Genomic DNA, 12,505 nt, shown 5'->3' on the forward strand with positions numbered 1-12,505 from the left:
CCGCCACATGTCTGCTGTGTGACCTTGGGCAAGTCACTTAACTTCTTGGAGCCTCAGTTTCCTCAACTGTAAAATGGGAATTAAGACTGTGAGCCCAACGTGGGACAACCTGATCACCTTGTATCCCCCCAGCGGCTTAGAACAGTGCTTTGCACATAGCGCTTAACAAATGCTATTATTATTATTATTATTATTATTATGTATCCATCCCCAGAGCTTATTATGTTAAACACTTAGTACAGTGCCTTGCACAAATTCAACAATTATTATGAGATTTGGCCCTTGCAATTGGACTCACTCCCTTTATTAACCACCCCCCTGAGCCCCACGGCACCTTTGTACATATTCTCAATTTATGTATTTATACCAATGTCTGTCTCTCCCCCCTCTATACTGTACACCTGCCATGGATTGGGAACCTGCCTACCAACTCTATTATGCTTTCCCAAGCGCTTAATACAGTGCTTTGCACACAGTAAGTGATCAATAAATATGAATGAATGAACTCCGTTGTACTCTTAGAGAAGCAGCATGGCTTAGTGGAAAGAGCACAGACTTGGGAGTCGTAAAGTCATGGGTTCTAATCCCTGCTCTGCTACTTGTCTGCTGGGTGACCTTGGGCAAGCCACTTAACTTCTCTGTGCCTCAGTTACCTCATCTGTAAAATGGGGATTAAGACTGTGAGCCCCAGGTGGGACAACCTGATTACCTTGCATCTACCCTACTGCTTAGAACAGTGCTTGGCACATAGTAATTGCTTGACAAATACCATAATTATTATTATCATTACTCTCCCAAGTGCTTCGTACAGTTCTCGGCACACAGTAAGCACTCAGTAAATACAATTGTTTGATTGTCCCCCCCCATCTTGGGGGAGGGTGGAAAGAGACACAACATCTTGGGCAGGGAATTCGTTATATTGTTGCTGAGGAGCAGCATGGTGTAGTGGATAGAACACCTGTCTGGGAGTCAGAAGGTAATGGATTCTAATGCTGGTTCCACCACTTGTCTGCTGTGTGGCCTTGGGCAAGCCACTTCATCTCTCTGCCTCAGTTCCTTCATCTGTAAAATGGGGATGAAGACTATGAGAGCCCTGTGTGCGAGACAGACATTGATACAAATAAACGGACATCAATACAAATAAAATACACATACACAAATAACATATACATATATACACATATATATCTATATATATGACATAATACAATATGATAATATATAATATACTATAATGCAATATACTATAATTTATTATAATATAGTTATATAATTGTAATATAATTATATGTAACATATTAATATGCAACATATTATATACACTATATCTGTATTAGTGCGATATATTATAATATAGTGACACAATACATATAATATTAATATATTATATATTGATATATAATGTACCACAATTATATTCATTCATTCAATCGTATTGAGCAACTACTGTGTGCAGAGTACCGTACTAAGTGCTTGGGAAGTACCAGTTGGCAACATATAGAGACAGTCCCTACCCAACAGCGGGCTCACATTCTAGAAGACTTATATTATATTATTATATTATATTCCATTATATTTTATTTTACCTATTATATTATATCATATGTATTATATTATGTATTACATTATATGGAATATATTATATATTATATTTGTACATAGTTATTCTTATTTGTACATATTCTCTTTATTTCATTTTGTTAATATGTTTTGTTCTCTGTCTTTGTAAAATTTGTGTGTATTTATTCTTATTTGTACTTATTTATTCTCTTTATTTTATTTTGTTAATGTGTTTTGTTTTGTTCTCTGTCTCCCCTTTCTAGACTGTGAGCCCACTGTTGGGTAGGGACCATCTCTATATGTTGCCAACTTGTACTTCCCAAGCGCTTAGTACAGTGCTCTGCACTCAGTAAGTGCTCAATAAATACGATTGAATGAATGAATGATATTATAGTGTTTAATATATACGATATAATATATACAATATAATATATACGATATAATATAATATAATATAATATATACTATGTAATATAATATATACAATATAATATATAGTGTTTATAGTGCTCGGGATAGATGCAAGGCAGTTATAGCAATATTAATTATTAATTAATTATAGGGTTTATATGATAATATAATCGAATATAATGTAATATATGATATAATATAATCAATATAATATAATATGATCAATATAATATAATATGTACAACATAATATAAACACTAGATACAGATCTAGTCGATAGATATATCATATCACTCTGGCTCGGGATAGATACAAGGTAGTTATAGCAATATTCATTATTAATTATAGGGTTTATATTATAATCGTATATAGTAGTATATAATAATATAATATAATCAATATAATATATACGATATAATATAACATACACAATATAATATATACAGTATAATATAATATGTACAATATAATACATACAATATAATATAAACACTATATATTATATTGTGCATGTTATAGTATATTGTACATATAATATATAATATATAATATAATATGCAATATAATCTAACACGTACAATATAATATAAACACTATATATGATATTGTATATTATATTATATTGGACATGTTATATTATATTGATTATATTAGATTTATAACATTAGATTAACAGCTATCATATTATTATTATATTATCATATTAACATTATATTAATACCATATCGTTATATTAACACCATAGTATACTATATTATATCATATATCATATTATATTGTGTTAATTATATTATATTATATTATATTTTATATTATATTATATTATATTTTTATATACTGCTATATGCGATTATATTATAATATAAACCCTATAATTAATTGATAATGAATATTGCTATAACTACCTTGTACCTATCCCGAGCCAGAGTGATATGACCTATCCATATCACTCGGCCCCGGCGTCGCAGTGTTTCTAAACACTAAACACAGTGTGACTCCGGGGAGGAGTGATGACGTCGGGTCCGGGAGGCGGCGTCCCTAGCAACGGGGCGTGCGTTGCTAAGGGGTGGCCGGCTCCCGGGTTGGGAGGGGGGACCACTTTGGCCGCCATGGATGCCACCAGCGGGCCGCACCACATCCCCTCGCCCATCTCCCTGTACGCCGATCAGTACCACGTCTTCGACCTCATGCAGGTGACCCGAGGAGGCCCCCCTCCCCTCTCTGTCGCGACCCCAAGGGCCGGATCGCGATATAGCGAGCCCCCCACCCACCCACCCACCCACCCCAACCGGCTGGCTCCTCTGAGCAGCCGGCTGGTCTCCCGTGCCATCCCAATCGGCCTGTATTTATCGAGTGTTGCCCGCCCGCAGAGCACTCAGTCACTAGCGCTTAGAGCAGTGCTTTTCATTCATTCAGTCGTATTTATTGAGAGCTTACTGTGTGCTGAGCACTGGACTAAGCGCTTGGGAAGTCCAAGTTGGCAACATCTAGAGACGGGCCCTACCCAACAACGGGCTCACAGTCTAGAAGGGGGAGACAGTAAGCGCTTAACGAATACCATCATCATCCATCCCCCCCGCCTTACCTCCTTCCCTTCCCCACAGCACCTGTATATATGTTTGCACAGATTTATTACCTCCTTCCCTTCCCCACAGCACCTGTATATATGTATATATATTTGTACAGATTTATTACTCTATTTACTTGTACATATCTATTCTATTTTATTTTGTTAATATGTTTGGTTTTGTTCTCCGTCTCCCCTTTCTAGACTGTGAGCCCACTGTTGGGTAGGGACCGTCTCTAGATGTTGCCAACCTGTACTTCCCAAGCGCTTAGTACAGTGCTCTGCGCACAGTAAGCGCTCAGTAAATACGATTGATTGATTGAGTGATTATGCAATCGCGTTTATCGCAGAGATCACATTGATCGCAGAGAAGGAGCCTGGCTCAGTGGAAACAGCACCAGCCTGGGAGTCAGAGGTCATGAGTTCGAATCCCAGCTCCACCGCTTCATTCATTCATTCAATCGTATTTATTGAGCGCTTACTGTGTGCAGAGCACTGTACTAAGCACTTGGGAAGTACAAGTTGGCAACATATAGAGACGGTCCCTACCCAGCAGTGGGCTCAATCAATCAATCAATCGTATTTATTGAGCCCTTACTGTGTGCAGAGCACTGTACTAAGCACTTCGGAAGTACAAGTTGGCAACATATAGAGACAGTCCCTACCCAACAGTGGGCTCACAGTCTAAAAGGGGGAGACAGAGAACAAAACCAAACATACTAACAAAATAAAATAAATAGAATAGATATGTACAAATAAATAAATAAATAAATAGAGTAATAAATATGTACAAACATATATACATATCTACAGGTGCTGTGGGGGAGGTAAGATGGGGGGATGGAGAGGGGGACAAGGGGGAGAGAAAGGAAGGGGCTCAGTCTGGGAAGGCCTCCTGGAGGAGGTGAGCTCTCAGTAGGGCCTTGAAGGGAGGAAGAGAGCTAGCTTGGCGGGTGGGCAGAGGGAGGGCATTCCAGGCCCGGGGGAGGACGTGGGCCGGGGGTCCATGGCGGGACAGGCGAGAACGAGGCACCGTGAGGAGACTAGCGGCACACAGTCTAGAAGAGTGGGCTCACAGTCTAGAAGTCACTTGTCAGCTGTGTGACTTTGGGAAAATCACTTCACTTCTCTGGGCCTCAGTTCCCTCATCTGCAAAATGGGGATTAAGACTGTGAGCCCCACGTGGGACAACCTGATTACCTTGTATCTATCCCAGCCCTTAGAATAGTGCTCGGCGCATAGTAAGCCTTTAACAAATACCATAGTTAGTATTATTTACTGAGCACTTACTGTGTGCAGAACACTGTACTAAGCGCTTGGGAGAGTCCAACAGAACAATAAGCACGCATTCCCTGCCCACAGTGTGCATGGTTGGTAGAAATGATCCACAGCCCACACAAGCTTATAGTTAGGGGGATTGTGTTCCTAACTTGTAGCTTGCTTTTGGTGGGGTGGGGGGCTTTGGGGGCAATGGATTGCAATTCCTTGGCTCACTAAACCAGGAGGAGAGTCCAGGGAGAGCTGTGGCAGAGTGACTCTGAACACCTTTATTAATGATGTTAATACTAATGATTGTGGTGTTAAGTGCTTACTATGTGCTAAGCACTGTTATAAGCGCTGGGGTAGATACAAGGTAATCACGTTGGACAGAGTCCGTGTCCCTCATGGGGCTCACAGTCTTGATCCCCATTTTACAGATGAGGTAACTGCGGCATAGAGAAGTTAAATGACTTGCCCAAGGTCACGCAGCAGACGTGTGGCAGAGTCAGGATTAGAATCCATGACCTCTGATTCCCCAGGCCTGTGTTCTTTCCATTAGGCTGTGATTTCTGCTCCTGCTCTGTGGAAAAGTTTCCAAGTATTATGGACCACCCCAACCACCCAGACTTGAAACTATTTAGAAAAAAATTTTTGAGTATATATTTACAACAAAAGCAGACTTTTTCTTTTTTTTTTTTTTGGCGGGGTGTTGGGGGACTTGTTATCTAGTGGAAAGACCACAGACCTGAGTGTCAGAGGACCTGAGTTCTAATATTGGCTCCACCACATGCCTGCTTTGTGGCCTTGGGAAAGACTCTTAGTTTCTCCGTGACTTAGTTTCTTCATCTGTAAAATGGGGATGAAATACTTGTTATCCCTCCTTCTTAAACTGTGAGCTCCGTAATAACAATAATGATGGCATTTATTAAGTGCTTACTATGTGCAAAGCACTGTTCTCCATGAGGGACAGGGACTGTGTCTCACCTGATTATTTTGTATCGACTCAGTGCTTATCATAGAAACGTTTCACCAATACGGTCATTATTAGATGCGGCTCAACATCCCAAACCCATCTTATCTGTTGTCAGAATGTGGAAGTATGGACATTTGAACTTTTCATAAGCATCGGACTTTAACGCACTTCTTGTAGTTTCATCAGGAACTGGGTCTTATATTATGCTCTTTACCTCTGCTGTCCATGAAGAATCGCTTCATTCATTCAGTCGTATTTATTGAGTGCTTACTGTGTGCAGAGCATTGTACTAAGCGCTTGGAAGAGTACAATGTAACAATAAACAGACACATTCCCTGCCCACAACAAGCTTCCCCTTTTTTTATGGTATTTAAGTGCTTGCTATGTACCAGGTACTGTTCTAAGTGCCGGGGTAGATAGAAGGTAATCAGGTTGGACACAGCCCATGCTCACAGTCCGAATCCTCACTTTACAGATGAGGTAACTGAGGCACAGAGAAGTTAAGTGACTTGTCCAAGGTCACACAGCAGACAAGTGAAGGAGCTGGAATTAGAACCCACATCCTAACTCTTTCCACTAGACCACATAACTCACTTTTAATGGAAAGAATCTTTATTGCAGCACATATGATGATTCAGATCTCCTTCATTAAGCACTATTTTGCCAACTGCTGTTTTGCATATCCATGCATGTAATTCATTTTGGTGACCACATCATATAGTTTTGAGTAATCCCAATTGTGGCTACACATCAACCTACCACCTTGCTGTTTCAAGTCATCCACTTTCTCACTTGCCACCTCAATAGTCTCATCATTTTGTGCTTCCTATCCTTCATTTTTTTCCCCTGATTTTTATTACCCTTAATTTTGGCACTTAAGTAAAAAAAAAAATGAATGAGCAACTTAGGAAGATCAGGAAAGTAATTTCACTGGTGAAGAAAATGAAAGAAAAACTGTGAGCTTCAGATGGGACAGGGACTGTGTGCAACCTGATAAATTTGTATCTACCCCAGTGCTCAGTTCATTGCTTCACCCAATTAAGTTCCTAACAAGTACCATTAAAAAAAAACTTGCCTCAGAAAAGAAATGTTTAGAAAGTGTAGCATTTATAATGAAGCATTTTACTTTGGCGTTCATTGTGAGACTCATTAATAGTAATAAGGCTATCCAGTAGGACTACAGATAGGATTCCTTTGGCCCCATTTATTCTATAAGTTTTTGGTCTTCTGTATCATTATTTTGCCAACTATAGGGACTTTCAGGAATCTAACTCTAGTGGTTGCCAGGGAAAATCTCTGTTGTAAACATAAATAACATTTTATTTCTTCCAAATTGCTTTCATATCATTTTTTTTTCTTTTTTCCCTTAAAACATCCTTGAGATATTATCCCTATTTTAGATGAAAAAACTAAGGACAAAAATGGTTATGGTTTGCCCATAATGGTTCATCTGGATCAGGAACCCTCTTCTGACCCTGGGATGTGCACTTTTTCAATAAACAGGCCATTAGATGATATTGTTCTTTTCTCTTTCACAAAGTTATTCTTATGGGAAGGGAGCTGAATGTAGGGCTGTTGGCATTTTGGGTAGGTGGACGGTTGGATAATGGGAAAGAAAAAACTCCCGTTTCTGGTTGCTAGACTCAAGTCTAATTTATAGTCTAATGGGGAATCAATTATATTTATTGAGTGCTTACTGTATGCAGAGCACTGTACTAAGCAATTGGGAGAGTACAGTATAATTGTGTTGGTAGACACATTCTCTGCCCACAACAAGCTTACAGTCTAGAGGGAGAGACAGACATTAATATAAATAAATTATAGATATGTACATAGGAGCTGTGGGGCTGAGGGAGGGGTGACTAAAGGGTACAAATCCAAGTATAAGGGTGATGCAGATGGGAGTGGGAGAGAGAAAATGAGGGCTTATTTGGGGAAGGCCTCTTCGAGGAGCCTTTGAAGGTGAGGAAAGTGATCATTCGTCAGATATGAAGAGGGAGGGTCTTCCAGGACAAAGGCAGGATGTGGGTGAGAGGTTGGCAGCAAGATAGATGAGATAGAGGAACAGCGAATAGGCTGGCATTAGAGAAGGAAAGTATGTAGCCTGGGTTGTAGTAGCAGGGAAGCTAGGAAGACGGGCAAACACAAATGAAGGGGAAACACAAGTGCGAACAATACATGGTCTGCTTTTACAGTGTCTAGTAGAGTGCTTCCCCTCTCAGGGTTGCACCTGGAGAGTTTCCAGTACACTGCTGGTCTTGACTACAGGAAGGAGAGTCAAGCAAAGGAGTATCCATTCCTAGGTTGGGCAATGGCTAGTGAGTGGCAGGCAATCTGCTACAAGTCAAAACTCACCTGTGCTGGGCAGCAGCGTCGTGGGAGAGAGTCGAAAGTGGAAACTCAGGTTTACTGAGTGGGAGGCGGCAATGGTAAACCACTTCCATATTTTTACCAAGAAAACTCTGAATACACTACCAGAAGGATACACTACCAGAACGATTGAAGATGGAGGTGGGGCGTTCTGGGAGAGATGTGTCCATGGCGTCACTATGGGTCAGGGTCGACTCAACAGCATAAGACAAGTAGAGTGCTTGGAACATATAGGCAGTTAACAAATACCACCATTATTTTTATTATTAGGTAACTAGAATAAACATTCATAGAGAAGGGCTAAGGGTGGCAAGTGGGATGGCCTGATCTGAGATTTGGGGATTAAGTTGAAAAATGCCTCCTGGCGATGAAGATGAGGAGAAATAGGCCTAGTGGAAGGAACAAGGACCTGAGAGTCTAAGGATCTGAATTCTAATCTTGCACTTGCCTGTTGTGTGACCTCAGGCAAGTCACTTAACTTCTCTGTACTTCAGTCTTCTCACCTGCAACATGGGGATTCAATACCTATTCTCCTTCCTATTTAAATTGTGAGCCCCAGGTGGGACAGGGACTGTAGCATTTGGATATGTGGTTATTTACCCCAGCACTTAGTGCAGTGCATGGCACATAGTAAGCACTTAACAAATACCCTTTCCCCTCCCTTCCTATTATTAATATGCAGTTTGGTTGCTTTGAAGGGGCAGTTCCTGACAGGATGCAAGGACTGGAGAGTTAAGAGTGAGGTACAGCCAGGAGGTTAGCTTGGGAGGAGGAAAGTATGTGAACCGTTGTAGAGTGGAGCGGTAAGGAGGAGACAGCTGGCAATCTTCGAGCCAATGGTTAGGAGTTTCTATCTCCCATTATGCACCACTCCTTCTGATCTGATTTCATTTCCTTTTCAGAGCATGCTGGAAGCAATCCTGATTCAGAGGCCTGAAGATCCTATCCAGTTTATGATAAACCACCTAAAGCAAGATAATGATCATGGTGAGCACCTAAGAGCCACCAATTCATATGGCTCGGTCTTGATTATTCATTCATTCAATTGTATTTATTGATCACTTACTGTGTGTAGAGCACTGTACTAAGCACTTGGGAAGTACAAGTTGGCAACATGTAGAGACGCCCCCTACCCAACAGCGGGCTCACAGTCTAGGAGGGGGAGACAGACAACAAAACAAAACATATTAACAAAATAAAATAAATAGAATAAATATGTACAAATAAAATAAATAGAGTAATAAATACGTACAAACATATATACATATATACAGGTGCTGTGGGGAGGGGAAGGAGGTAAGGCGGGGGGTGAGGCGGGTGAGGAGGGGGAGAGGAAGGAGGGGGCTCAGTCTGGGAAGGCCTCCTGGAGGAGGTGAGCTCTCAGTAGGGTTTTGAAGGGAGGAAGAGAGCTAGCTTGGCGGATGTGCGGAGGGAGGGCATTCCAGGCCGGGGGGATGACGTGGGCTGGGGGTTGATGGCGGGACAGGCGAGAACGAGACACAGTGAGGAAATTAGCAGCAGAGGAGTGGAGGGTGCGGGCTGGGCTGTAGAAGGAGGGAAGGGAGGTGAGGTAGGAGGGGGCGAGGTGATGGACAGCCTTGAAGCCGAGGGTGAGGAGTTTTTGCCTGATGCGTAGATTGACTGGTAGCCACTGGAGATTTCTGTGGAGGGGAGTAACATGCCCAGAGTGTTCCTGCACAAAGACGATCTGGGCAGCGGCGTGAAGTATGGATTGAAGTGGGCAGAGACAGGAGGATGGGAGATCAATGTCATGCAATCCGTTCTTTCAATTGGCAAATGGTTAATTATGATTTCCTCCTTATGTGGGGAAAAGGAGGTGGCAGGGAGATGGAGTGGAAGAACTGTGGAATAGATGCTTTCATTTCTTGTAAAGAGCATCTTCTAATTAAAGTGGATGACTTGAAATAGCAAGGCTGTAGGTTGATTTTAATTAAAGAAGTGGACTCTAACCCCAAAAAATGAAAGTCTCAGAAGCCTTCAGGTACCAATTAGGCTTTTTATGCCCCTATCTGATACTTCCTATTGTTAAAATCACTAACAATTGTATTTATTGAGTACTTACTGTTGTGCAGAGCACTGTACTAAGCGCATAGGAGAGTACAACACAACAATATAACAGATAAATTCTCTTCCTGCAACGAGGTTACCTTCTAGAGGGAAGCTTACAGTCTGGAAACTCTTTTGGCCGGGTCTGTCTATTTATTCATTCATTCACTCATATTTATTGAGCACTTACTGTGTGCAGAGCTCTATACTAAACACTTGGGAGAGTTCAATATAACAGACGGAGACCTTATCTGCCTAAAATGAGCTTACAGTCTAGAGGAGAAGACGGACATTAATATAAATAAATACATTACAGGTATATGCATAAGTGCTGTAGGGCTCGGGGGTGGATGAAGGGAGCAATTCAGGGTGACACAGAAGGGAGTGGGAGAAGAGGAAAGGGGGGCTTAGTCAGGGAAGGCCTCTTAGAGGAGGTGTGCTTTCAACAGCACTTGGAAGGAGGCGAGAGTAATTGTCAGATTTGAGGAAGGAGAACAAGAAATTTAGTTTCTTGTTGTACCTGGCTGGGCAGATGGTCTGTTTTTTTGATTAGTTTAACTTAATGAATTTCAAAGCTATGAGATGCCTCTGCCGAGGAAACCGAGTGTCTGCCTGATTGGCGTCCCAAACCTGATGAAGAGGAGAGATGTATTTTGCCTAAGGAACACTTGTACATTTCGTCAGATTATTTGATTTACAAACTGTCAGGCTTCAGCAGATTATATTTGGCTATGCACAAGTGAACTATCATTTCCTTTCCACATGAGCTGTCAGGATGAACTGGTGTCGTAGTGCTTTGATGTTTTTTCAAACCTTAGCGCAAATCATTACAAGCCATCTACCAAAGCATCAATGAAATCAATGCTTGGAGATGCCGAGAGAGGCTGTAAACTTTTGATGCCTCATGGTGGCATCCAGGTGACTCAATGGGAAATCCTGCAAAACTGAAAAAAAAAAAATCCAGTTGTGCAATTTGCGCCCAGCCCATTCCAGCCTCGGTAATGTAATTCATTTTCAGCATTAATGAAATCACGCAGCGGACTAATGGAGTTGCAATTTGGTTTTCATTGCTGGTAAATATGTAGCAGCCTGCTGTGCCAGAGTTGTCCAAATGCTATTTGATGTTTCCCCACAGTAGGGTTCAAAGCAAACCAAGAAGGTTTCTCTTTCATCCCTTCCGTCAAACAAGAGGCCACAGAGGACCTCAGTGCCAATTAGATCGAGGCCCCTCCTGAGGTCATCTAATCCACTCTCCTGCAACCAGGCTGAACTGCACCTACACCATTCCTGACCAAGGGAGGTGTCTGTCTCCTCCTGGGAAGAAGATTCCAAAATCTCTTTCAGGAACCCGTTCCCAGTGTTTAATCAACTCCCAGTTGGGACGGGTTTCCTCAGAGCTAAGTTAGAGGCTCCCTGCTGCTGCATAAGCCTCTTCCTTTTTGAATTGTCCTTATGGAGACAAATTCTGAGGAAGGAGAATAATATGAGCCAACTCTGACTTAGTATTTTGATACTAGTATTTAGATGAGCCCTCTGTTGGGTAGGGACTGTCTCTATATGTTGCCAACTTGTACTTCCCAAGCGCTTAGTACAGTGCTCTGCACACAGTAAGCGCTCAATAAATACGATTGATGATGATGATGATGATGATGACCTTTATCTGGCTGGTTTAGATTGCTACAGATACCTTTGGCTTGGATGAGAGTCCTGGCCCAGCAGAAAGAGCCCGGTCCTGAGAATCAGAAGACTTGGGTTCTAATCCCAGCTCAGTCACTTGCGTGCTGTGTGATCTTAAGCAAGCCACTTGCCTCTCTGGGCCTCCATTTCCTCATTTTTAAATGGAGATCAAATATAATAATAATAATAATAATAATGGCATTTGTTAAGCACTTACTATGTGCAAAGCACTGTTCTAAGCGCTGGGGAGGATCCAAGGTGATGAAGTTGTCCCACGTGGGGCTCACAGTCTTCATCCCCATTTTACAGATGAGGTAACTGAGGCCCAGAGAACTGAAGTGTCTTGCCCAAAGTCACACAGCTGACAAGTGGCGGAGCCGGGATTCGAACCCATGACCTCTGACTCCCAAGCCCGGGCTCGTTCCACTGAGCCACACCACTTCTCTATCTACTCTACCTCTCCCTTAGACTTTGAACCTAATTTGGGGCAGGGACCATGTCTGCCCTGATTATCTTGTTTCTATCCCAGGGACTAGTATAGTGCTCGGCATATAGTAAGTGTTTAACAAATCATATTATTAGTATTGATCGGTTCCCATTGTGTTGTGATAGGCTAACAC

General features: G+C 41.8%; 1 protein-coding gene across 2 annotated transcripts in view; it reads left to right on the top strand.

Annotated features, from left to right (window-relative positions):
• Positions 1-3,072: 3,072 nt before the first annotated feature.
• Positions 3,073-12,505, top strand: part of AK8 (adenylate kinase 8) — a 165,982-nt gene continuing 156,549 nt past the window's right edge. For both annotated transcript variants that reach the window (XM_038745436.1, XM_038745437.1), the window contains exons 1-2: positions 3,073-3,164; positions 9,044-9,128. In XM_038745436.1, the coding sequence (XP_038601364.1) occupies positions 3,081-3,164; positions 9,044-9,128 (169 nt within the window). In that variant the 5' untranslated portion in view covers positions 3,073-3,080. The remainder of the gene's footprint in view (positions 3,165-9,043; positions 9,129-12,505) is intronic.

This window comes from Tachyglossus aculeatus, chromosome 4 (genome assembly GCF_015852505.1).
Source record: "Tachyglossus aculeatus isolate mTacAcu1 chromosome 4, mTacAcu1.pri, whole genome shotgun sequence".
NCBI lineage: Eukaryota > Metazoa > Chordata > Mammalia > Monotremata > Tachyglossidae > Tachyglossus > Tachyglossus aculeatus.